Source organism: Salvelinus fontinalis, chromosome 15 (genome assembly GCF_029448725.1).
Source record: "Salvelinus fontinalis isolate EN_2023a chromosome 15, ASM2944872v1, whole genome shotgun sequence".
Classification (NCBI taxonomy): Eukaryota; Metazoa; Chordata; class Actinopteri; order Salmoniformes; family Salmonidae; genus Salvelinus; species Salvelinus fontinalis.
In genome coordinates, this window is record NC_074679.1 from 30829691 (window position 1) to 30857668 (window position 27978).

General features: G+C 41.4%; 1 protein-coding gene across 4 annotated transcripts; it reads right to left on the reverse strand.

Annotated features, from left to right (window-relative positions):
• Positions 1-352: 352 nt before the first annotated feature.
• On the reverse strand, positions 353-27978 carry LOC129811778 (neuroblast differentiation-associated protein AHNAK-like). Of its 4 annotated transcripts, none has more exons than XM_055863381.1 (8): positions 27629-27978; positions 19216-19265; positions 18952-19062; positions 18779-18865; positions 18520-18664; positions 14106-14269; positions 9018-13998; positions 353-8615 (listed from the first exon to the last, which is right to left on the reverse strand). In XM_055863381.1, exons 1-8 carry the CDS (start codon positions 27681-27683, stop codon positions 1228-1230), a joined length of 12981 nt encoding a protein of 4326 aa, XP_055719356.1. In that variant the 5' UTR covers positions 27684-27978; the 3' UTR covers positions 353-1227. The 4 variants fall into 4 exon arrangements, with proteins under 4 accessions (XP_055719356.1, XP_055719357.1, XP_055719355.1 ...); XM_055863382.1 differs by having other exon boundaries at positions 353-7703; positions 8106-13998; XM_055863380.1 differs by having other exon boundaries at positions 353-5879; positions 6282-13998.

Sequence of the window (27978 nt, forward strand, 5' to 3'; positions counted from 1 at the left end):
TCAGATGATCTGATGAGAACCTGAGGAAGATATGTAACTTGTCACTCTGATCTTAAAAGCGTGTCTCGAAAGAAATAAAGAATAAAATAAAATAAATTAATATAGGGGAAACACTATGCACTCTGTAATATGTGCACACATACCACCAAGAGTGGGCCTACCGCTGTAATGAAGTTGAATTATTCATAGATAGTCTGTAGCTAGCCAGCATACATGATCCACTATAATGCCCAGAAGCCTGCTATAGAAACTAGCTAACGACTAGGTTGCAGGATATGATATGTCTGTGGAGAAGGTACCAGAAATCTGAGTGGCATTTAATGTAGATACATATTGCAGTAAGGAAATGCACTTCTTAATATTTTAGAAGATTTATTATGTGTAGTTTTGCTAATACATTGATTACATCAGTGGAGAATAAGAGCAACAATCAAAGTAACTCTGCAAAAGAAGTGATCAAAATCAAGTACAGTATATACATAGGCATTTTATATTTTCCTACTATACACAAATCCAGAAATGTTTTCGTTAGGTACAGTATACATTATGGAAAATTAAATCTATGCATAATTCTAATCAAAATATAGTTGCATCAATATATTTTTCTTTCTTTTTTACTATGATTACAAGCATTACATTTTAGCAACATATATTTATTTCATGGTAATAAGTGTTCAGATTGCAATTCTTCCTTAAGTGTTCTGTGTTTTTGTTCTATTAATGTTGCATGGTTTGTATTTATATCACTACGTATTCATTAAGTATTTTGTATGGTTTTACAGTGAAATAATTGTAAACATATTTTCAGAGTCATAATCATTGATTCCTTATATTTATACATTGCTGCCCAGAAGTGGAATAAAGAGCAGAAATCGGAGGTAATTTATCAATGTATATGGCAGTGGATTAACAAGTTTCTCTCCATTATATGTACAGCAGGACAACCTGCAGATATGTGTTAAAACAGCAAATTCAGTCAAATGGTCTCAATGGTAGTAATTACAATAAAGTGACAATTTTGGCATTAATATCCCTACCTGTATCATAGGCGTGTACACAAACTTGTGTATATATATATATATAGTGTGTACTAAGTAAACAATCAAAACGTTTAACTGTGTATATTCAAACTCTGTCATAAATTAAAGCACAATTAATTATTAAGAGCACAATAATAATCTGACTGATATTACTTCTCAATTGAGGGATTTATCATATTCCTCCAAGTCACTCCAATTCAGCCCCATCGAAGAATTTCATTTTTTCAGAATGCATAGTTTCTTTCATCTGTTTGATAGATGAGGCTGTTTCATCTGAGATGGGCTCAGCCCCAAACACATGTGTAACTCTTCGAGTTAGGACAACCGTTTCCTTGTCAGTGCCTGACATTTCCCTAACTACATGCCTCTTAATAACTGTTTGCCCATCACTCTGTGTTTTGTTGGTGTCGTCCACTGACCTAGATGCAGAGGAAGCTCCGGCTGTCCCTGTCTGCAATCCAAAATCTGTTAAGAGCGTGGCTTTCTGTGTGTCTGGTATTGCTTGTATATTGGATGTGATGACATGTGTACCAGACTCCAGTTTTAGGGTGTCCACTGATGAGGAGGAAGTTCCAGAGGACATTGGAATGGTGACCTTCTCTGCCAAGTAGGGTTCAAAAGAGATCATTTTTGTCCTTGCTGTGGAGGTAATGATATTACCTTGTATCTCAGTGGCAATAGGGTCAGAGTATTTCACTGTGACTTTGGTTGGAGAGGCCAATGATGGAGCAACTTGTTCGCTTGTGACTGTAGAACTAATATCTGCAAAAGCATCCGATGACTGCACTGAGAAGGTCAAGCTGGAGTCTTGTGCCACAGAGTCACCTGCAGGGCTTTTCTCACTTGCTTCTTTCTCAGAAGCTTCTTTTTCTAAAATCTTAGAATATTCTGAAGGAGAAGATGGTCCAAATGTGGGAAACTTAAACCAAACAAATTTAGATTTTTCTTTCACTTCTTCCTCTTCTTGGACAGACTGGGTTTCAGCACTGGGTTGAGCATTTAATTTAGTTTTTCTTGAGGCTGTTATTTCTTCCCTTGAGCCGGTGAGCTTTTCTTCCACTTCCTCTAATGCAGGGACATAAAATTCAACATCAATGCTTCTTAATACCTCCCCAAATGTTGTCAAAGTCAACTTTGGTGAAATCTCTGGTCTTTGTGGTTCCACATGAATTTCATAATTCTCCAAAATAATATTTGGACTTATATCATCATGTTCATGTTCATTCTGAGGTTTGGATTTTGAAATGCTCAATTTGGGCATTTTGAAGGTCGGAAGTTTGAATTTACTTGGTGAGCCTTGACCTTTGATGGGTAAGCCATGGCCTTTATCATCAATTGTCAGTTCTGAACTGTCAACATCATGAACATCCACATCGGCTATTGTCATTCCTTCTTCAACTGAGGGCCCTTCAGATCCAGCAACATGTAGCTGAAGTTCACTACATCCTTTAATGTCAACTCTATCCCCGGGTTCTGTTAAATCAACTGGAATGGAAGCTCCTAGTGTTTGATCTATAATTTCTACACCAGGCACTTCAATATCCTTCTCTTTATCAGAGACATCTACTGCCACCTTTGAAGTTGTACCAAAGGTAGGCAATTTGAATGTTGGCATTTTGAATCTTGAGGGGGAGCCAACAGCGTCTTTAACGTCAACTTCAATCTCTGGAGCTTTCATTTTCACTTCAGGCACTTTGAACTCTTTTCCCTCTGGGAGTGAAATGTCTACATTTGGAGGAATCACAACAATCTCAGGAGCCGTAATTTCAGATCTTGAAAAAACACTTTTTGGAAAGGTTATCAGTGGTTTCTTCACCCCCATTTCAAATATTTTATCCTCTATGTCTGGTGTTTGTAGTTTTCCATCAACTGAAAAACCTTCATTTTTCATTTCAACTTGACTCTCTGGAGCTTTAATTTCTACATATGACTCTTTGACCACCTTTCCTTCTGGAAGAGAAAATTCCACCTTTGTAAGACTGACATCAACCTCAAGTGCTTTCGCTTCTGGTTTTGAAAACCATCCAAATGACATCCTGGGCTTTTTCATTTTTACATCCATTTCTGTAGCAGCTCCCTCAGGCATTTCAACTTCACTAGAAGGCACTTTGAGTTCAATGCTAGGTGGTTGGACGTTCATCTTGACCTCTGGTAAAGTGACATTTTCAATTTTTTTACGATTGATATCTATAGATGGACCTTTAAGGTCAACATTTGGCTTTTCGATGTTAATTGCTGATATTGTCAGCTTGGGTTCAGGTATTTCAGTTCCATGAACCTTGATATCCTTGTCCAAATCAGGTACCTCCATTGTGACATTTGGAGAAGGTGCTCCAAATTTAGGGAATTTTAAAGTTGGCATTTTGAATCTTGAGGGGGAGCCTACGGTATCTTTCACATCAACTTGAACCTCTGAAGTTTTCATTTCCACCTCTGGCTCTTTGAGCTCCACATTTCCTTCTGGAAGCGAAATATCCACGTTTGTAAGACTGATATCAACCTCAGGTGCTTTCGCTTCTGGTTTTGAAAACCATCCAAATGACATCCTGGGCTTTTTCATTTTTACATCCATTTCTGTAGCAGCTCCCTCAGGCATTTCAACTTCACTAGAAGGCACTTTGAGTTCAATGCTAGGTGGTTGGACGTTCATCTTGACCTCTGGTAAAGTGACATTTTCAATTTTTTTACGATTGATATCTATAGATGGACCTTTAAGGTCAACATTTGGCTTTTCGATGTTAATTGCTGATATTGTCAGCTTGGGTTCAGGTATTTCAGTTCCATGAACCTTGATGTCCTTGTCCAAATCAGGTACCTCCATTGTGACATTTGGAGAAGGTGCTCCAAATTTAGGGAATTTTAAAGTTGGCATTTTGAATCTTGAGGGGGAGCCTACGGTATCTTTCACATCAACTTGAATCTCTGGAGTTTTCATTTCCACCTCTGGCTCTTTGACCTCCACATTTCCCTCTGGAAGAGAAATATCCACCTCTGGAAGACTGATATCAACCTCTGGTGCTTTCACTTCAGGTTTTGAAAATCCAAATTTGGGGAATGACATTCTTGGCTTTCTCATTTTCACATCAATATCTTTAGAACCTGCTTCTGGTATTTGGACTTCAACAGAGGGCACTCCGACTTCCACATCAGGTAGTTGGAGGTCTGCTTTTCCCTCTGGTAAGTCGACATCTACATCTGTCTTTGACAGACTTAAGACAATTTCAGGACCTTTACCTCTTGGTAATGAGAGTCCAAATTTTGGTAATTTAAATTGACTTCCTTGTCCCTCAAGCTCAATATCATGTTTCATTTCAATTTGAACTTCTGGAGATTTCATTTCCATGTCTGGCTCTTTGACCTCCACCTTTCCTTCTGGAAGCGAAATATCCACGTTTGTAAGACTGATATCAACCTCAGGTGCTTTCGCTTCTGGTTTTGAAAACCATCCAAATGACATCCTGGGCTTTTTCATTTTTACATCCATTTCTGTAGCAGCTCCCTCAGGCATTTCAACTTCACTAGAAGGCACTTTGAGTTCAATGCTAGGTGGTTGGACGTTCATCTTGACCTCTGGTAAAGTGACATTTTCAATTTTTTTACGATTGATATCTATAGACGGACCTTTAACGTCAACATTTGGCTTTTCGATGTTAATTGCTGATATTGTCAGCTTGGGTTCAGGTATTTCAGTTCCATGAACCTTGATGTCCTTGTCCAAATCAGGTACCTCCATTGTGACATTTGGAGAAGGTGCTCCAAATTTAGGGAATTTTAAAGTTGGCATTTTGAATCTTGAGGGGGAGCCTACGGTATCTTTCACATCAACTTGAATCTCTGAAGTTTTCATTTCCACCTCTGGCTCTTTGACCTCCACATTTCCCTCTGGTAGAGAAATATCCACCTCTGGAAGACTGATATCAACCTCTGGTGCTTTCACTTCAGGTTTTGAAAATCCAAATTTGGGGAATGACATTCTTGGCTTTCTCATTTTCACATCAATATCTTTAGAACCTGCTTCTGGTATTTGAACTTCAACAGAGGGCACTCCGACTTCCACATCAGGTAGTTGGAGGTCTGCTTTTCCCTCTGGTAAGTCGACATCTACATCTGTCTTTGACAGACTTAAGCCAACTGCAGGACCTTTACCTCTTGGTAATGAGAGTCCAAATTTTGGTAATTTAAATTGACTTCCTTGTCCCTCAAGCTCAATATCATGTTTCATTTCAATTTGAACTTCTGGAGATTTAATTTCCATGTCTGGCTCTTTGACCTCCACCTTTCCTTCTGGAAGTGAAATATCCACGTTTGTAAGACTGATATCAACCTCAAGTGCTTTCGCTTCTGGTTTTGAAAACCATCCAAATGACATCCTGGGCTTTTTCATTTTTACATCCATTTCTGTAGCAGCTCCCTCAGGCATTTCAACTTCACTAGAAGGCACTTTGAGTTCAATGCTAGGTGGTTGGACGTTCATCTTGACCTCTGGTAAAGTGACATTTTCAATTTTTTTACGATTGATATCTATAGATGGACCTTTAAGGTCAATATTTGGCTTTTCGATGTTAATTGCTGATATTGTCAGCTTGGGTTCAGGTATTTCAGTTCCATGAACCTTGATATCCTTGTCCAAATCAGGTACCTCCATTGTGACATTTGGAGAAGGTGCTCCAAATTTAGGGAATTTTAAAGTTGGCATTTTGAATCTTGAGGGGGAGCCTACGGTATCTTTCACATCAACTTGAATCTCTGAAGTTTTCATTTCCACCTCTGGCTCTTTGACCTCCACATTTCCCTCTGGAAGAGAAATATCCACCTCTGGAAGACTGATATCAACCTCTGGTGCTTTCACTTCAGGTTTTGAAAATCCAAATTTGGGGAATGACATTCTTGGCTTTCTCATTTTCACATCAATATCTTTAGAACCTGCTTCTGGTATTTGGACTTCAACAGAGGGCACTCCGACTTCCACATCAGGTAGTTGGAGGTCTGCTTTTCCCTCTGGTAAGTCGACATCTACATCTGTCTTTGACAGACTTAAGCCAATTTCAGGACCTTTACCTCTTGGTAATGAGAGTCCAAATTTTGGTAATTTAAATTGACTTCCTTGTCCCTCAAGCTCAATATCATGTTTCATTTCAATTTGAACTTCTGGAGATTTCATTTCCATGTCTGGCTCTTTGACCTCCACCTTTCCTTCTGGAAGCGAAATATCCACGTTTGTAAGACTGATATCAACCTCAGGTGCTTTCGCTTCTGGTTTTGAAAACCATCCAAATGACATCCTGGGCTTTTTCATTTTTACATCCATTTCTGTAGCAGCTCCCTCAGGCATTTCAACTTCACTAGAAGGCACTTTGAGTTCAATGCTAGGTGGTTGGACGTTCATCTTGACCTCTGGTAAAGTGACATTTTCAATTTTTTTACGATTGATATCTATAGATGGACCTTTAAGGTCAACATTTGGCTTTTCGATGTTAATTGCTGATATTGTCAGCTTGGGTTCAGGTATTTCAGTTCCATGAACCTTGATGTCCTTGTCCAAATCAGGTACCTCCATTGTGACATTTGGAGAAGGTGCTCCAAATTTAGGGAATTTTAAAGTTGGCATTTTGAATCTTGAGGGGGAGCCTACGGTATCTTTCACATCAACTTGAATCTCTGAAGTTTTAATTTCCACCTCTGGCTCTTTGACCTCCACATTTCCCTCTGGAAGAGAAATATCCACCTCTGGAAGACTGATATCAACCTCTGGTGCTTTCACTTCAGGTTTTGAAAATCCAAATTTGGGGAATGACATTCTTGGCTTTCTCATTTTCACATCAATATCTTTAGAACCTGCTTCTGGTATTTGAACTTCAACAGAGGGCACTCCGACTTCCACATCAGGTAGTTGGAGGTCTGCTTTTCCCTCTGGTAAGTCGACATCTACATCTGTCTTTGACAGACTTAAGCCAACTGCAGGACCTTTACCTCTTGGTAATGAGAGTCCAAATTTTGGTAATTTAAATTGACTTCCTTGTCCCTCAAGCTCAATATCATGTTTCATTTCAATTTGAACTTCTGGAGATTTCATTTCCATGTCTGGCTCTTTGACCTCCACCTTTCCTTCTGGAAGCGAAATATCCACGTTTGTAAGACTGATATCAACCTCAGGTGCTTTCGCTTCTGGTTTTGAAAACCATCCAAATGACATCCTGGGCTTTTTCATTTTTACATCCATTTCTGTAGCAGCTCCCTCAGGCATTTCAACTTCACTAGAAGGCACTTTGAGTTCAATGCTAGGTGGTTGGACGTTCATCTTGACCTCTGGTAAAGTGACATTTTCAATTTTTTTACGATTGATATCTATAGATGGACCTTTAAGGTCAATATTTGGCTTTTCGATGTTAATTGCTGATATTGTCAGCTTGGGTTCAGGTATTTCAGTTCCATGAACCTTGATGTCCTTGTCCAAATCAGGTACCTCCATTGTGACATTTGGAGAAGGTGCTCCAAATTTAGGGAATTTTAAAGTTGGCATTTTGAATCTTGAGGGGGAGCCTACGGTATCTTTCACATCAACTTGAATCTCTGAAGTTTTCATTTCCACCTCTGGCTCTTTGACCTCCACATTTCCCTCTGGAAGAGAAATATCCACCTCTGGAAGACTGATATCAACCTCTGGTGCTTTCACTTCAGGTTTTGAAAATCCAAATTTGGGGAATGACATTCTTGGCTTTCTCATTTTCACATCAATATCTTTAGAACCTGCTTCTGGTATTTGGACTTCAACAGAGGGCACTCCGACTTCCACATCAGGTAGTTGGAGGTCTGCTTTTCCCTCTGGTAAGTCGACATCTACATCTGTCTTTGACAGACTTAAGCCAACTGCAGGACCTTTACCTCTTGGTAATGAGAGTCCAAATTTTGGTAATTTAAATTGACTTCCTTGTCCCTCAAGCTCAATATCATGTTTCATTTCAATTTGAACTTCTGGAGATTTCATTTCCATGTCTGGCTCTTTGACCTCCACCTTTCCTTCTGGAAGCGAAATATCCACGTTTGTAAGACTGATATCAACCTCAGGTGCTTTCGCTTCTGGTTTTGAAAACCATCCAAATGACATCCTGGGCTTTTTCATTTTTACATCCATTTCTGTAGCAGCTCCCTCAGGCATTTCAACTTCACTAGAAGGCACTTTGAGTTCAATGCTAGGTGGTTGGACGTTCATCTTGACCTCTGGTAAAGTGACATTTTCAATTTTTTTACGATTGATATCTATAGATGGACCTTTAAGGTCAATATTTGGCTTTTCGATGTTAATTGCTGATATTGTCAGCTTGGGTTCAGGTATTTCAGTTCCATGAACCTTGATGTCCTTGTCCAAATCAGGTACCTCCATTGTGACATTTGGAGAAGGTGCTCCAAATTTAGGGAATTTTAAAGTTGGCATTTTGAATCTTGAGGGGGAGCCTACGGTATCTTTCACATCAACTTGAATCTCTGAAGTTTTCATTTCCACCTCTGGCTCTTTGACCTCCACATTTCCCTCTGGAAGAGAAATATCCACCTCTGGAAGACTGATATCAACCTCTGGTGCTTTCACTTCAGGTTTTGAAAATCCAAATTTGGGGAATGACATTCTTGGCTTTCTCATTTTCACATCAATATCTTTAGAACCTGCTTCTGGTATTTGGACTTCAACAGAGGGCACTCCGACTTCCACATCAGGTAGTTGGAGGTCTGCTTTTCCCTCTGGTAAGTCGACATCTACATCTGTCTTTGACAGACTTAAGCCAATTTCAGGACCTTTACCTCTTGGTAATGAGAGTCCAAATTTTGGTAATTTAAATTGACTTCCTTGTCCCTCAAGCTCAATATCATGTTTCATTTCAATTTGAACTTCTGGAGATTTCATTTCCATGTCTGGCTCTTTGACCTCCACCTTTCCTTCTGGAAGCGAAATATCCACGTTTGTAAGACTGATATCAACCTCAGGTGCTTTCGCTTCTGGTTTTGAAAACCATCCAAATGACATCCTGGGCTTTTTCATTTTTACATCCATTTCTGTAGCAGCTCCCTCAGGCATTTCAACTTCACTAGAAGGCACTTTGAGTTCAATGCTAGGTGGTTGGACGTTCATCTTGACCTCTGGTAAAGTGACATTTTCAATTTTTTTACGATTGATATCTATAGATGGACCTTTAAGGTCAACATTTGGCTTTTCGATGTTAATTGCTGATATTGTCAGCTTGGGTTCAGGTATTTCAGTTCCATGAACCTTGATGTCCTTGTCCAAATCAGGTACCTCCATTGTGACATTTGGAGAAGGTGCTCCAAATTTAGGGAATTTTAAAGTTGGCATTTTGAATCTTGAGGGGGAGCCTACGGTATCTTTCACATCAACTTGAATCTCTGAAGTTTTAATTTCCACCTCTGGCTCTTTGACCTCCACATTTCCCTCTGGAAGAGAAATATCCACCTCTGGAAGACTGATATCAACCTCTGGTGCTTTCACTTCAGGTTTTGAAAATCCAAATTTGGGGAATGACATTCTTGGCTTTCTCATTTTCACATCAATATCTTTAGAACCTGCTTCTGGTATTTGAACTTCAACAGAGGGCACTCCGACTTCCACATCAGGTAGTTGGAGGTCTGCTTTTCCCTCTGGTAAGTCGACATCTACATCTGTCTTTGACAGACTTAAGCCAACTGCAGGACCTTTACCTCTTGGTAATGAGAGTCCAAATTTTGGTAATTTAAATTGACTTCCTTGTCCCTCAAGCTCAATATCATGTTTCATTTCAATTTGAACTTCTGGAGATTTCATTTCCATGTCTGGCTCTTTGACCTCCACCTTTCCTTCTGGAAGCGAAATATCCACGTTTGTAAGACTGATATCAACCTCAGGTGCTTTCGCTTCTGGTTTTGAAAACCATCCAAATGACATCCTGGGCTTTTTCATTTTTACATCCATTTCTGTAGCAGCTCCCTCAGGCATTTCAACTTCACTAGAAGGCACTTTGAGTTCAATGCTAGGTGGTTGGACGTTCATCTTGACCTCTGGTAAAGTGACATTTTCAATTTTTTTACGATTGATATCTATAGATGGACCTTTAAGGTCAATATTTGGCTTTTCGATGTTAATTGCTGATATTGTCAGCTTGGGTTCAGGTATTTCAGTTCCATGAACCTTGATGTCCTTGTCCAAATCAGGTACCTCCATTGTGACATTTGGAGAAGGTGCTCCAAATTTAGGGAATTTTAAAGTTGGCATTTTGAATCTTGAGGGGGAGCCTACGGTATCTTTCACATCAACTTGAATCTCTGAAGTTTTCATTTCCACCTCTGGCTCTTTGACTTCCACATTTCCCTCTGGAAGAGAAATATCCACCTCTGGAAGACTGATATCAACCTCTGGTGCTTTCACTTCAGGTTTTGAAAATCCAAATTTGGGGAATGACATTCTTGGCTTTCTCATTTTCACATCAATATCTTTAGAACCTGCTTCTGGTATTTGGACTTCAACAGAGGGCACTCCGACTTCCACATCAGGTATTTGGAGGTCTGCTCTTCCCTCTGGTAAGTCGACATCTACATCTGTCTTTGACAGACTTAAGCCAATTTCAGGACCTTTACCTCTTGGTAATGAGAGTCCAAATTTTGGTAATTTAAATTTACTTCCTTGTCCCTCAAGCTCAATATCATGTTTCATTTCAATTTGAACTTCTGGAGATTTCATTTCCATGTCTGGCTCTTTGACCTCCACCTTTCCTTCTGGAAGCGAAATATCCACGTTTGTAAGACTGATATCAACCTCAGGTGCTTTCGCTTCTGGTTTTGAAAACCATCCAAATGACATCCTGGGCTTTTTCATTTTTACATCCATTTCTGTAGCAGCTCCCTCAGGCATTTCAACTTCACTAGAAGGCACTTTGAGTTCAATGCTAGGTGGTTGGACGTTCATCTTGACCTCTGGTAAAGTGACATTTTCAATTTTTTTACGATTGATATCTATAGATGGACCTTTAAGGTCAATATTTGGCTTTTCGATGTTAATTGCTGATATTGTCAGCTTGGGTTCAGGTATTTCAGTTCCATGAACCTTGATGTCCTTGTCCAAATCAGGTACCTCCATTGTGACATTTGGAGAAGGTGCTCCAAATTTAGGGAATTTTAAAGTTGGCATTTTGAATCTTGAGGGGGAGCCTACGGTATCTTTCACATCAACTTGAATCTCTGAAGTTTTCATTTCCACCTCTGGCTCTTTGACCTCCACATTTCCCTCTGGAAGAGAAATATCCACCTCTGGAAGACTGATATCAACCTCTGGTGCTTTCACTTCAGGTTTTGAAAATCCAAATTTGGGGAATGACATTCTTGGCTTTCTCATTTTCACATCAATATCTTTAGAACCTGCTTCTGGTATTTGGACTTCAACAGAGGGCACTCCGACTTCCACATCAGGTATTTGGAGGTCTGCTCTTCCCTCTGGTAAGTCGACATCTACATCTGTCTTTGACAGACTTAAGACAATTTCAGGACCTTTACCTCTTGGTAATGAGAGTCCAAATTTTGGTAATTTAAATTGACTTCCTTGTCCCTCAAGCTCAATATCATGTTTCATTTCAATTTGAACTTCTGGAGATTTCATTTCCATGTCTGGCTCTTTGACCTCCACCTTTCCTTCTGGAAGCGAAATATCCACGTTTGTAAGACTGATATCAACCTCAGGTGCTTTCGCTTCTGGTTTTGAAAACCATCCAAATGACATCCTGGGCTTTTTCATTTTTACATCCATTTCTGTAGCAGCTCCCTCAGGCATTTCAACTTCACTAGAAGGCACTTTGAGTTTAACGCTAGGTGGTTGGACCTGCACTTTGAATTCTGGTAAAGTGAACATTTCAAGTTTTTTAAGATTGACATCCACATCTATAGATGGACCTTTAATATCAACACTTGGCTTTTCAATTTTAATTTGTGACATTGTCAGTTTTGGTTCTGGTATTTCAGTTCCTTGAACCTTAATGTCCTTTTCCACATTAGGTACATCTACGGCAACATTTGGAGCAGGCATTGACATCTTTGCTTTCTTTGACTTCTTATCTAATCCTTTAGTGTAAGGAATAACATTTGACTCCTCAGCTTTGATGGTTGGCCACTCAGGTACTGGTACTGCCAACTCTTTTACCCTTTCCACTTGGTTGGGAGATCCTTTTTGAATTATATTTTCCATTCCAGGTATCTCTACGTCCTCTCGTTTATGGAGTTCAATTTGGATTTCAACCTCATTGGTCCTTCCAGCTTCATCTTTTCTTTTTTTATGGTATATTTCTGTCATAGTAATAGGTTCATGAGCACCTAGATCAGAAAGTTGGTTCTTTGGCAATTTGATTGTGGTAACTGAGCTCCTGCTCAACTTTTCAGGTGAAGCATTTATGTCAGTCTTTTTGACATACGTGTCCATCTGTGCCTTTATGTCTGTGATTTTAGACAGGGCGGTATCTACTGTCACATTTACTCTTTCTGCATTCACATCTTTCTTTGTGATTTCTTGATGAGCAGGCAGTCCTACAGTGTCACCCTTCGGCAGCTTGAACCCTGGCAATTTGGAGACAGCCACTTTAACTCTGTCAACGTCTATAACCATCTGAACAGTCTGCGCCTGAATTTCTTCAACAGGAAGAGTGAATGCTGTTTTAGGCTGTTTGATCACTGGGGTTTTGGTGCCAGTTGATGATGCATCTTCCATGCCTGGGATCTCAATATCATCACGGTTTGGAAGTATCTTCAACCCCTTATCCTCAATTTTAAGGCTTTTCACAGCCATTTTTACAATCTTCACGTCTGTCATTTTTATAGGTTCGTCAGTAACAAAGTCAGCAAGGTCCACCCTTGGCAGCTTGAACTTGGTAGCAGTCCTTTTACCAATTTGTACTAAAACGTCATCAATGCTTGTCTCTGTAGGTAACTTTAAAGCCTGTATTTCCATCTGCAAGTCAGGTTCCATTGTAATACTGGTGACCTTAGCATGCATTTCCTGTGCATTTAAATTTGTTTTAACATATGTTTCTTTCAAGTCTCGTTCTTGTCCAATCTGAGGGGATTTCCTGATAAGTCCTACATCTGACATGTCAATTGGGAGTTGATGCTCCCCCAGCTTAGTATGTGATACTATAGTTGGAATCATCAAGGTATTGTCATGTGCAGACAGATCAGATGTTATGATATCTGCTCCTGGTATCTTCATGCTTTTTGGGGATGATTTTACATGTATGTCTTGCTTCTGTTTGTCTTTTTTCTCCTTTCCCTTGATCCTAAACTTTAGTTCTGACCTCTCTTTCTTCTCTTTCTTCTTTTTCTTTTCCTCCAGAGATTTCTTGGTTAAGGAACTTTCTTGATCAGAAAAAGCAACTGTTATGTCTGTGGTTTTCAAAGTTTTGTCCAGTCTGATGAGTTCTACCTTGTGCTGTTTGGTTTCCGAGCATGTCAGGTCTGGAAGAGAGCATTCATTTTTTATCTTGGTGGATTCCATTTTTTCTGATTCTGATTCAAACACATATACTTGAGGTGTTTCTCCTGATGTGCTCTCTAGACCATCCGGTGAGTATAGTTCATCTTGACTCTGTTGGATTTCCATAACTTGCACACATTCTACAGTTAGTATGTCTGTGTCCTGGTCCGACTGTTCAACAGATCTGCTCTTGCGGCCCTTCATCTTTAGACTTGACAACTTTATCTTCTGCTTCTTTGTCCTGCCCTTGACAGCCTCCTGAGATTTGATAGGCGACTCTGTGTCACTTGTTGTTGGGCTCAGCTCCAGCTTCCTCTGATCATCTGCATCTGTGGTACTGTGAGACCTCTTAAAATGGGACTTTCGACTTTTGTTGAAGGAGGGGAAGTAGGGCCAAGAGATTCGGTCACCGTGCCTTTTTTTCTTTGAATGTTCCCTCATTTCCAGAGAGGAACCTTGTTCCACCTGTAGGATAAAAAAAAGTGAAATGTTGATTGATTGCTTCATGAGAAAAAGAGCCAAAGACATAACACTACTCTACAGATCCAGAAAAAGAACATAGTGATAGTTACTTGGGTAAATTCAAGGGCTGGTTCACTCTCAAGGGTGGATATCTTTATTGGTTTGCGTTTCAGAAGTAACTCCATCTTGTAAGGCTGTGCATGTTCCAATATCTGAAGGGCATCTTCATATTTAACATTGTCAAAATACACTGTGGCACTGAGTATCTGATCACCTGAATGAACAAAAGGAAGACATAGAAAGATCAATAAATCCCCATTTGAACTGTTGAACAAGCATATCAAAGAGTCATATCAAAGAGTCTCTCACCCTGGATAGCAAAAACAATCTTGGCTCCATTACTTCACATTTCACCCATTTCACTCCACATTTCACCAATATGTCCTTTGCTTTCAGATTACCTATTTGGTCAATACTATAGACTCTTGACTACCGTGGTGGCATATTTCTGCTTTACCAAATGAGGAGAGTTACAAACTACACACCAGTCAGAGTTATAGTTAAACTACATCTTTAATAATAATACGCTTTGCAATAGCATTTGACTTTCAACAATTCACTATTTCTAATGAACCGTTGAGAAGTGACTACAGAAAAGTACAAAGATCTTTTATAGCCAAGATACACCCCTCTCAACTTACATGACGAATCACAGATCTTAGGAACAATTCACAAAGGTTAAGATGTGTATGAAAGATATCTATAAAACATAGTAGACAGTTACTGGTGTGTCAACATTTTTCATTGTAAAGACCTGTCACGATTGTCTTGAGGATAATGAGTGGACCAAGGCGCAGCGTGTGAAAAATACATTCTCTTTTATTAGAGAATGAGTGAAACACGAAACGAACTCTTAAAACAAAACTAAACAAAACAACAAACGACCGTGAAGCTACAAACGTAAGTGCAATACAAAAAAGCTACAAACGTTCTACATAGACAATTACCCACAAAACCCAATGCCTATGGCTGCCTTAAATATGGCTCTCAATCAGAGACAATGAACCACATCTGCCTCTAATTCAGAACCAATCTAGGCAGCCATAGACATACAAACACCTAGACAAGACACTGACCCATTTAACATACAAACCCCTAGACAATCCAAAAACACATACATTCCCCATGTCACACCCTGACCTAACTAAAATAATAAAGAAAACAAAGAATACTAAGGCCAGGGCGTGACAGTACCCACCCCCCTCCCCCCAAAGGTGCGGACTCTGGCCGCAAAACCTAACACAGAAGGGGAGGGTCCGGGGTGGGCCTTCCTATGGCGGCGGCTCGGGTGCGGGACGTGACCCCCACTCCACCATTGTCAATACCAGCTTTAGTGTCTCTGGTAGATCCTGGCTGACTGGCGGCTCTGGAAGATCCTGGCTGGCTGGCGGCTCTGGAAGATCCTGGCTGGCTGGCGACTCTGGCTGCTCATGGCTGGCTGGGGACTCTGGCTGCTCATGGCTGGCTGGCGACTCTGGCTGCTCATGGCTGGCTGGCGACTCTGGCTGCTCATGGCTGGCTGGCGACTCTGGCTGCTCATGGCTGGCTGGCGACTCTGGCTGCTCATGGCTGGCTGGCGACTCTGGCTGCTCATGGCTGGTTGGCGGCTCTGGCAGATCCTGGCTGACTGGCGGCTCTGGAAGATCCTGGCTGGTTGGCGGCTCTGGCAGATCCTGGCTGACTGGCGGCTCTAGCGGCTCCTGACTGACGAACGGCTCTGACGGCTCGGGACAGACGGATGGCTCAGATGGCTCGGGACAGACGGATGGCTCAGACGGCGCTGGGCAGACGGATGGCTCAGACGGCGCTGGGCAGACGGATGGCTCAGACGGCGCTGGGCAGACGGATGGCTCAGACGGCGCTGGGCAGACGGATGGCTCAGACGGCGCTGGGCAGACGGATGGCTCAGATGGCGCTGGGCAGGCAGGCGGCTCAGACGGCGCTGGGCAGACGAGCAGTGCAGGCGGCGTTGGGCAGACGGCCGACTCTGACCTGCTGAGGCGCACCGTAGGCCTGGTGCGTGGTACCGGAACTGGTGGTACCGGACTGGAGACACGCACCTCAAGGCTAGTGCGGGGAGCAGGAACAGGGCACACTGAGTTCTCAAGGCGCACTATAGGCCTGGTGCGTGGTACCGGGTGGTACCGAACTGGTGGTACCGGGCTGAGGGCACGCACCTCAGGGCGAGTGCGGGGAGAAGGAACAGTGCGTACAGGGCTCCGGAGATGCACAGGAGGCTTGGTGCGTGGTACCGGAACTGGAGGTACCGGGCTGGGGACACGCACCTGAAGGCTAGTGCAGGGAGAAGGAACAGGGCATACTGGACCCTGGAGATGCACATTAGGCCTAGTGCGTGGTGCCGGCACTGGTGGTACCGGGCTGGGGACACGCATCTCAGGGCTAGTGCGGGGAGCAGCAACAGGATGCACAGGACTCTGGAGACGCACAGGAGGCTTGGTGCGTGGTGTAGGCACTGGTGGTACTGGGCTGGGGCGGGGAGGTGGCGCCGGAAATACCGAACCGTGCAGGCGTACTGGCTCCCTCGAGCACTGAGCCTGCCCAACCTTACCTGGTTGTATGCTCCCTGTAGCCCGACCAGTGCGGGGAGGTGGAATAACCCGCACTGGGCTGTGTAGGCGAACCGGGGACACCATGCATAAGGCTGGTGCCATGTATGCCGGCCCGAGGAGACGCTCTGGAGACCAGACGCGTTGAGCCCGCTTCATGGCACCTGGCTCAATGCCCAATCTAGCCCTGCCAGTGCGGGGAGGTGGAATAACCCGCACCGGACTATGCACACGTACAGGAGACACTGTGCGCTCTACCGCATAACACGGTGTCTGCCCGTACTTTCGCGCTCCACGGTTAGCTCGGGGAGTTGGCGCAGGTCTCCTACCTGACTTCGCCATACTACCTTGTAGCCCCCCCCCAAGATTTTTTTGGGGCTGACCCACAGGCTTCCTACCACGTCGTCGTGCTGCCTCCATTCGCCGGTATCCCTTCTCGCACTGTTCCAGAGAATCCCAGGCGGGCTCCGGGATTCGCCCTGGGTCGATCGCCCACCTGTCGATCTCCTCCCACGTAGTATAGTCCAGATCCTGCTCCCATTGCCATAAATCCTGTGTATGTTCCTGCTGCCGCTTGACACGCTGCTTGGTCCCGGTTTGGTGGGTAATTCTGTCACGATCGTCTTGAGGATAATGAGTGGACCAAGGCGCAGTGTGTGAAAAATACATTCTCTTTTATTAGAGAATGAGTGAAACACGAAACGAACACTTAAAACAAAACTAAACAAAACAGCAAACGACTGTGAAGCTACAAACGTAAGTGCAATACAAAAAAGCTACAAACGTTCTACATAGACAATTACCCACAAAACCCAATGCCTATGGCTGCCTTAAATATGGCTCTCAATCAGAGACAATGAACCACCGCTGCCTCTAATTCAGAACCAATCTAGGCAGCCATAGACATACAAACACCTAGACAAGACACTGACCCATTTAACATACAAACCCCTAGACAATCCAAAAACACATACATTCCCCATGTCACACCCTGACCTAACTAAAATAATAAAGAAAACAAAGAATACTAAGGCCAGGGCGTGACAAGACCAGTGTCTGGCCCTCTTGCTCCAAAAGTGAACCGTCTCTCCCTGGTACGGCATAGAACAGAACCATTAGCTTGTAACGGTCCTGACCTGTTTTATGTTGTTTTTTGTATGTGTTTAGGTCAGGGCATGTGTTTTGGGTGGGCAGTCTATGTTATCTGTTTCTATGTTGGTTTTGGTTGCCTGGTATGGCTCTTAATTAGAGGCAGGTGTTTTGCGTTCTCCTCTAATTAAGAGTCATATTTAGGTAGGGTGTTCTCACTGTTTGTTTGTGGGTGATTGTCTCCTGTGTCGTCGAATGTATGTACCATACGGGACTGTTTGGCTGTTCGTTTATTTTGATGTCGTCTGTTTCCTGTCCGTGAGTTTACGTTTAGTTATGTAAGTTTATGTTCAGGTTTCGTCAACGTCGTTTTTTTGTTTTGTATATTTGAAAGTGTTTTTGTTTCGTGTTGCCATCGTCGTGTTAAATAAAAAGATGGCTTATTTCCCGAATGCTGCATTTTGGTCTGATGATCCTTCTCTCCTCTCCTCGTCCGAGGATGAGGAGAGAGACAGCCCTAACATAGCTCATGTTCTCTGGAATGCTCTTTAGGTTTTATCACCCAAAGACATCCTAAATCTCCTCTGTCAGTGTTATCTCATAGAGGCACATCCTCAGTGGAACACACACACAATAGTCTATTCTGTCGAATAAAACAACCATTATAATGCAATACAAGCATTATAATATAATCTTACAAGCATTATAACATAATCTTGCAATTTTCCACGACACTACAGACTCTAAAGGCTATTTTATTTTTTATCAACTTCTGAAAGAGCATGGTATGAGCTAGTTGTCTGCTTACCCTCATGTACACTAAGAAGCTTTGAGGCTGGGGACTCTGGCCTCACTTCCTTAATGAAGATGCCCTCCTTCCCTCCTCCGCTCAAAACAAGACCCTCGGCACATGTCTCTTTTGCCATTCTCACAATCACTCCCGACTCTGAGTTCTGAGTTTACAGGAAAAAATTAAGAAAGAAAAAAAATTAACACGTTATGTACCACCAATGACAACCTGAAACAATGCTTCTGCATGAGTTCAATATAACGCAGACATGTCTGACCTCCAGTTGACTCATCTTGGCAGGGGAGCGCTTTTCAAAAAGGGACCCAAAACCCCTCTTTCCTTTCTTGCCACTCCCACCTCCACCCTAAAAGGAATGTTAAATGAATCAGAGTGTCTGACAAAATTCAAACTACAAGTCACCATGGTTGGTTGAAAGATAAAGTATTGTACCTGTTTATCAATGTCAGTGTATTTGTCAGTCTCAGGGTATTCATCTACAGGGGAGGATCCTTGTGGGCGAGGTCTCTCCCCCTCTATAAATTCAGATGGCTCTTCACATATCTGGAACAAAAATATGGATAGTTCATTTTGTTGCTATATAGGGATTAATAAAAAATTCTAATTTAAGTTGTGTGTCTTTCCCATAGTCTTTAGTATTCACATGATGTCCACACATGCAAGCAATAGGTTTTTCATATCAGTAGATCCACTCACTGAATCATCCACCGTGTCAGGCTCTGGTCCCTTCAGCCTTCGTCCGGCCCCTATTCAAAACCAAGAAGAAAAAACAGCAAGAGCATATTTATTTCAAGGTAAACCACTACAGTTGTCAAAAGGTTAAGTCTCAGAATATCTATCATTAGATAATCAGGTATTAGAGAGGATTTCAATGTTTTGTTCACATGTATAGTGAATATTATCTTGATATTACAAGAACAAAATAATTCAGATGTATTTGACAAAACCGAGCCCTGGACTGACTGTTCCTCTCTGCCTGTCTTACCATGGGAGCAGAATTGGTTTGAGAAACTGGAGCCCAGGAGGAGATTATTGGAAGTTCTTCCTGGCAAGAATTCCCAAAGGAACCAGCTTCTGCAGCGCCTGTTAAGTGATCCACTCTATCGATCTGAAGATTTGACTTACAGCCAGTGTGGCTGGCTAGCCTTAAAGTCTAAAGTAGGTAAGGGAGTGTAGTTTTGAAATGGTATAATCCTGATCAATGCGATTGTTATTATTACCATCATCCATGATACACAATCATGCTGTGATCATATTTTCTGTTGTTAAGTTACCCTGCCGTGATGCCACAATTATATACAATACTATTCAAAAACAAATGATGGTGTCAATAGGGTCATATTAGCTGCTGAGTACCCTCAATGGTTGGACAAATCTGAAGCTTCATATCACAATAGGCCTCCTAAGTCACTGGTCAGATCACTGCAGTGGTGAAAAGCAGTGGTGAAAAGCAGGGGTGTCTCACAAAATCAGATGTTGCATTAGGCTGAAGTAGCAGTGGGGTTGTAGAAACACTTTTCATGTTGATGTGAAAATCAAGAATATCTATAAAATATGCTGTAACATGGTTACAGTCGAGACCACTTCCCCGCTCAGCATTAGGCCTATCCAATGCTGAGTTTGCGTTCTGAGATACTGTATGTGATATCGATTGACTTAGTCAAGTAAACATGTTTGATATGTGTTCCGTTCTAAACGTTGCAAGCAATAAAATGTACAAGAGCGTTCAACGGTCTGAAGGTACCTATTACTTTTCTACAAACAGTTTCTCTCATCAAAATGCAAGTGTAATTTGCTTATACATTCTGAGCAATCTATGGTAATATCCTTTTAAAGTCAATGTTGTGCCTACTGGGTGAACAATGATCTGTCTGTAACCACCAGTGGTCAGTGCTTTCAGTATAACTGTGTTGCAAAAACAAGTGTTAATTAACAAAAATCTTTCCTATGTTCAACAACTTCCTCATTGAGTACAAATAGTTCTTACCACAGTATTTTAGATCTCAGACCTCAGACCTTAGACCTCACACTTTTCTGTGTACACAATCTTATGTGTGCACTTGTGAGTTTGTGTGTATAGGTGTGGGAACTTCCTATGGAAAGGGTGTGTCATTCCCCTTTCCATATGAGCAGTGGTAAGTCATTTTTTGGGGTATCTGTTCTTTACTTTACTATTTATTTGTAAAAATTGACCCTCTGTAATCTTGGGGGTATGATCTTTGACCCTCTCTATCTTTTTCACTCAACATTATTCACGATTCTAATCAGAAGTATCCATAATCATGGTAGCATCCACATTAATGTAGAAGTGTTCAAAAACATTCTATCCTTATTTATAATAAAAGTGACTCAAAAATGACACTACATTATTTACCATTAATTTCTATTGGGCACAAAATAATCTGAAACACAATCAAAACTAACTGCAAATGCATCCAACAAATTTGATGTAGTCATTGCTAGGAATATGGGACCAAATACTCAACTTTTGACTACTTAATTTATAAGAATCTTTAGGGGTGTTAATAATTTGGACCCCTACCTTTTTGAGAAAAAAATATATAACTTCTTAAACAAAATCTCTTTTTCTGAGCAATTATATTAGTCTAAAAGAATATAATTTCCCCATTTTTTTAGCATACAATATAGCTCAGTATTTGAATTAGTTATTTTATACAGTCATTATGGCTCATTTTTATCAAGAGTATCAATAATTTAGGACCAAACTGCATCAATATAATGCCTTGTCATGCCTACTGGCTCTGATCTGGCGTACTCACTGAACACAGATACTGCGTTTGTAAATTATGTCTGAGTATTGGAGTGAGCCCTGTTGGTCCTTAAAAAATATATTATAATATTTGTGCCGTCTGGTTTGCTTAAAGCTACAATTTGTAAGTTATTGTGTGACCTGACCAAATTCAAATAAAAACGTTGGTTATAGATCTGTCATTCTCATTGAAAGCAAATCTAAGAAGCGGTAGATCTGTTCTATGTGCGCTATTTCTATGCTTCCCATTCTTAAGTTTTGTCTTTTGCATCTTTTACTTTTCGGTTTTATACATCTGCATAGTGCACCTTTAATATAAAGAATTTGATGTGTAGCATTTACTTTTTACTTTTACTAAAGTATGACAATTTAGTACTTTTTCCATCATAGTACTTAAGTACATTTAAACCAAATACTTTTAGACTTTTACTCAAGTAGTATTTTATTGGGTGACTTTCACTTTTACTTAAGTCATTTTCTATCAAGGTACATAGCCGCGGGAAGTAGGAGTGCTGAGGGTGTTGCGGCACCCCCTGAAAAATCTGGAATAAGAAAAAGATTAATAATAAAATTTTGTATTTTTTTCACAAATGTTGTGCACTGGGCATTTACTAGTCCTGTATTAGCAGACCAATATAACCTTCTGTAGCTCAGGAAAAAATGCTGCCCCTCAGTAATAGAAGCAAAGTGTCTGCTAAATGGCCATCACTACTACTACGTTTGCTTTTCCAACACAGCTAATCCAAGCACATGAAAACAATGTCATAAAGAAATTATTATATAGAGAGCGCTTACCTGAAGGAAAAATGTCACCCTCTAAGCTACACTAGCAACCTGATTTATCCTGTTAATACTGCCTCACCCAGATTCCACTGTGGACCAACAGACTGAATGAAACTGCCAACATAGCTGTTTTGTTTTTGCTCCCAGTGACCAGCCTCTGATAGACATATAAGGGTGGATACGGCCTTTTAATCTAGATCACTCTTGTAACAGTATGAGTATCACAAGAGGAGACAGTCAGGATTGGACAGTTTCAAATCATATATTAAATTAATTCTCAGAAAGGTGTGGATGTTCTCCAACATAAATGTAAATTGACCGGATTTATGTCTGTGTATTATAACCCTTTCCCCTCCTACAAGGAATGTACACTGCAGCTATGAATAGAAAAACTATGTAAAGTTTATGGTCTTTAGTAATTTCCACTCTAATCTCAAAGGGACTTATTTACACACATTTTTCTTCATATTGAATGATTATCAGCATCTGTACATGATCAGAGGGGAGGGTAATGCTGGAGAGGGTTATGACTGTAGAGACAGTGGGTTCAGTGTTCTCTGAGGAACAAGGGAACTCTACCTGTGTGAGCTGAACAGAAGTGGATGCTTAAAATCAATTTGCTCCCTTTATAACTTGTATCAAAATGCTAAATACAACTACATGCAATGGTAGAGAGAAATAGATTTGTACACTATAAAGCAGTGTTCCCTCCTAAGAGAATTCCCTTCTCAGGATAATTCCTTTATTGTGGTATGAAGCTGGACAATCCTACAAATTGATATCTCCATTAAAAAAAGACCAGAAAATGCTGATGTTCATGTTATATTCTATTTCCTTTGCAGGGGCTGGCATATATTCCTGTACCTAAAACTGGCACTAAACGTGAAGAAACTCCTTACTCAAATATTTGTCATATGGGTGCTGCAGAAAGGTGATATGGTGACACACACTATTTACCAAATTATCCACATGAATTCACTTTCTGCCCTACTTTAAGCGAGGTGTCCCTACAAATTGTGTTGACATAGTAATTGCATACTGTACGGCAGGTGTAATTAGTTACACAGTTTTACAATGTGGTTGGTGTGATTGCACATTGAGGTTTATGTGATTACAAACAAATATATTTTTTGCATGCTTTAGATTTTCCATCAATCTCTCCCTCACCGTACAAGATAAAAAAAAAGGTCTCCTCAATGTTCAAGTTTATTTACAAATCTCTGAAATTGTGCAACATTTCATGGAGTTAATCTTACATGACTCATGTGGGGTGCAACCGTACCATTGTCTTTGGGTGTGGTCACTCTCAAGGCCACGTCTAGCTTGAAATAATGTGGTAGGGAATGGGCTATTCTACTATTGCCTGGTCTCCTCGCTTGTTAGGCTGGAAAACCAAATGCTACTGTTAGTCTAAAACACAGGGCCAAAACCAAATAGTAAATAGTCATGTGCATTTACCTGTAAATAAATGGGATTGCACCTTGAAATGTGGAAGGCCATTCATAATCTCATAATCTCATGATCTATGAATACATTTGTATCAACAGTGGCTAAATAACTATTTTGTAATTTTATATACCCTCGAGGAAATGATGTTATACTAAAAATCCTGGATTACTACGGCATACATTTTCCTCTAACAACTTTATCAAACAACTTATTTCTGAACATAACCAGCGACACATGACCACTTTTATAACCATTAGAGTTTGTTTTTTTCCTCATAGGCCCTGCACCTGGTAGGACCCTGAGCTCAGCTCATTAACCAAACTCATATATTAGCCAAACTAATTACATGTTCCTCATTTACAGAGAGACAAGAAAAAATTCCTACCCAATTTGAATGAGACACAAGCTCCTTCTTCTGGGGGGTGGCTTGTTTGCATTCAAATGGAGGAAAAAAATCTAAATTGTATTTTCCCCATGGATTATGTGGACATGGAACTATGATCCCACATGCTTTAAATTGAGCAGTCCGGAACATTAATTCAAATCAAATCAAATCAAATCAAATCAAAATTTATTAGTCACATACACATGGTTAGCAGATGTTAATGCGAGTGTAGCGAAATGCTTGTGCTTCTAGTTCCGACAATGCAGTAATAACAACAAGTAATCTAACCTAACAATTCCACAACTACTACCTTATACACGCAAGTGTAAAGGGATAAAGAATATGTACATAAAGATATATGAATGAGTGATGGTACAGAACGGCATAGGCAAGATGCAGTACATGGTATAGAGTACGGTATATACCTATGAGATGAGTACTGTAGGGTATGTAAACATAAAGTGGCATAGTATAAATTCATTCTCACCTAACGTGATAGGAGTTTCATCATGGTTTTAGAATTCAACTATCAGAATTTTCCCCTATTCCCACATATACCCTCCCAATGCGATTTTAAAGAATTGCCCCACAGGGAGAAGCTATTAAGATACTGGAGACAATACATCTCATAGGCATAGATTGAAAAAGCAAACAATTGTGTGAACACCCATCCTCTAATGGGACCAGTACTGCTTACCACCACTTCTATGCAGAGGGGCAAAGTACAATAATATGTCTATAAAAGTCAGCAATATTCCCCAGACTGTCTGTAAGAGATTGTCAATGTCTATGGTGTATAATGGACTTTCAATGGGCTTTAATGCTAAGTGGACCACCTATCACACTAAATCTGGGCCAGTATTTGACACAGGTTTCTGCTCAGGGGAGAGGGCAATTACTGTATCTCTCATTCTATCATCCCTATCTCTGCCCCACCTCGACTTCTGTCCCTCCCAGACCTAGGAATTACATTTCCTGCGGGAACTTTGAACCTGTCCCCAAGTACAGCACTTTTTGTACAAAAGAATGACACATTAAACACTGGTGTACACAAGAAGGCACACCTGTTAATTGAAATGCATTCCAGGTGACTACCTCATGAAGCTAGTTGAGAGAATGCCAAGAGTGTGCAAAGCTGTCATCAAGGCAAAGGGTGGCTATTTTGAAGAATCTCAAATATAAAATATATTTCGATTTTTCTAACACTTTTTTGGTTACTACATGATTCCATTCAAGGCACACTTAACCAGCATGGCTACCACAGCATTCTGCAGCGATACACCATTTCCTATTCAACAAAACTGAATATGAGTATGAATAAGGCTTGAAATTACATATATAGGAATTCTAAATAGAGTTTAATCAAATTCTAAAATGACTAACTATAAGATTTCACCTTCCTTATTTTCTAAAGGTCTCTCATGAACAAAACGTCTGCCCCCATCGCTGTGAAAGTCTCACAGAGCTCTAGCTTGGCTTCCTGAACTCGTTAAGAACTCACCTTTCATCTCGTGTTAATGATAATGTTAATGTTAATGTTAGATTACTGGCTATAATTCTATCTCCGAATGTGCTAGAGCAGGGGTTGGGAACCTATGGCTCCCGAGCCAGGTGTGGCTCTTTGATGATTGCATCTGGCTCGCAGATAAAACAAAATATTCTCACTTAAAAAAAATTTAAAAAATTATCCCCTTTTCACCCCAATTTTCGTGGTATCCAATCGCTAGTAATTACTATCTTGTCTCATCGCTACAACTCCAGTACGGGCTCGGGAGAGACGAAGGTCGAAAGCCATGCGTCCTCCGAAGCACAACCCAACCAAGCCGCACTGCTTCTTAACACAGCGCGCCTCCAACCCGGAAGCCAGCCGCACCAATGTGTCGGAGGAAACACCGTGCACCTGCCCCCCTCGGTTAGCACGCACTGCACCCGGCCCGCCACAGGAGTCGCTGGAGCGCGATGAGACAAGGATATCCCTACCGGCCAAACCCTCCCTAACCCGGACGACGCTAAGCCAATTGTGCGTCGCCCCACGGACCTCCCGGTCGCGGCCGGCTGTGACAGAGCCTGGGCGCGAACCCAGAGACTCTGGTGCTCTAGACCACTGCGCCACCCGGGAGGCCTATTCTCACTTGTTTTAATCCATCCATCGATTTTTCACTGATCATGTCCTGTTCAGGGCTGCAGGAGCAATTGTCTATTATTTTAATTAAATGATACTGGCCTACGTTGGCCGTTGCTAGGTAAAACAGGTAAACGCCTCCTTTTGAATCAGTCTGCTCGGTCATTAGCTCAAAGCTAACCCTTCGACGAAGAAGATGGCGATAAGAAAAAAAGATGACGAGTATCGTACATTTCAGGACGAATGGACCGAAGAATTCGCCTTTGTGGAGAGAGCAGGTTCTGCGGTGTGTCTAATTTGCAATGACAAAATTACATCGATGAAACGGTCGAATGTAAAGCGGCACTTCGACAAATTCAGATGCTTATTATACTGACATTTAGTTGAATTCACTTTTAAAATATATTATATGGCTCTCACTGAAATACATTTCCAAATTTTTTGCTTTCATGGCTCTCTTAGTCAAAAAGGTTCCCGACCCCTGTGCTAGAGCGACTAAACGACTCTCTCCTGCTGCGCTACGGTGTAAGGATTGCAGACATATGCATTATTAGGCACTGTGACGTAGCGTTCAGCCAGGAGTGGATGGGCAGTTGGAAGAGCGAATGAAATGGTAGGAGGAACATCCCAGCTTCAAGTGGTGTCCGATTTCACATCCTGCTTCACACAGTCAAAAGAGCCTTACTCCTGTGTCCATGAGAATCAGGGCTACAGCTCAATGCAAGACATTTCTATCTATGGTGTCCACAGATTGATTTATAAGCAAAATTGCAGGTCAGAACCGGTATCAGAACCACACAGGTTCCCAAAACATGGGACTTTACACCTGAGGTTTTAAATTGAAAACAATCCCAGTAAGGTACTTAATTGTTACCCAGAAAGGATTTGGTATTGACATAAAAACATCTGCATTGGAACCTTTTAAGGTCAAGTGAATGGAATTATTTAAGTCAAGAGAATAGGCTAAAATAAACATTATTTGAACACGTCAATGACACAAGATTTACGTTTGTAAAAATCTAAGAACAATGTCCACAAATCTAGCATCTAAAGAAAAACAAAGGCCATTGCTAACATTGGAAGGCACAACATATTCTCATTGACCATAAAGAATGTTTTATTATCACAATTTCAACTAAAGATAACATAAATTACTTCTTAACCTTTCAACAAAATGCTTGCAAAACGGAATACACTTTAGATAGTTCAAGCAAGCACGGGCTGTGAATTTGCTTCTATATAAAACCTAAATTAGTTATGTTTACATTGTGAATGACAGATTGCACTCGATACATTCTGCATGGGCTCTCGGTTAATGACTATACACCAGGAAAAAGTACATCAACTTATGTAAACACATCAAGCGCATCCCTATGAAGTATGCTCACCCAGACAACACACTGCAGACACACCCATCCACACACTGCAGGCAGGCAAGCAGCAGGTCAGCAGCATGACTCAGCACTCCACTCTCAGCAGCACCAGCCTCCCAACACACTCACTCACTTACTCATACAGCTCTGCTGAGCTCGGGTGCTAAATCAGGGAATAGTTTAGGACCACATAAAAACAGAGAGATGAGAGAGAGAGGGATGCCCACCCATGCCCGGCGAGCCGTGCCAGTTGGGGAAGGCCAGGTGCAAACAGTCGCACATGTTGTCAGTCCACTGGGGTCCTGGGAGGGAGAGGGGTCCTGTCCTCGGACAGGTATTCGACAGTGCAGCGGCCCTGGCTGCTGATGAGCTCTTGCCTGTTCTGGAGTGGCTAGCGCTGCAGCCTCTTCCTCAAACTGCCTCCACTCAGTCAGTCACAGCAGGGAAGGAGGCAAGAGTCGCAGGACCAGAGAGAGAGAGAGTAGAGTGAGTGAGTGAGCGAACGAGCGGCGCGCGTAAGAGAGTGATTTCTGCAGCATCCACGCTCAGAGCAGTCCACACTGGAGTGAGGCAGGGC

Bases quoted from the DNA above. Each gene is read 5' to 3' on its own strand.
- LOC129811778 (XM_055863379.1), bottom strand. From the start codon at position 27,683: ATGTGCGACTGTTTGCACCTGGCCTTCCCCAACTGGCACGGCTCGCCG. The intron at 18,866-18,951 runs GTACAATACTTT...CATTCCTTTTAG, and splicing joins ACACTGACATTGATAAACAG to GGTGGAGGTGGGAGTGGCAA. The intron at 13,999-14,105 runs GTAACTATCACT...TTTATCCTACAG, and splicing joins CAGCCCTTGAATTTACCCAA to GTGGAACAAGGTTCCTCTCT.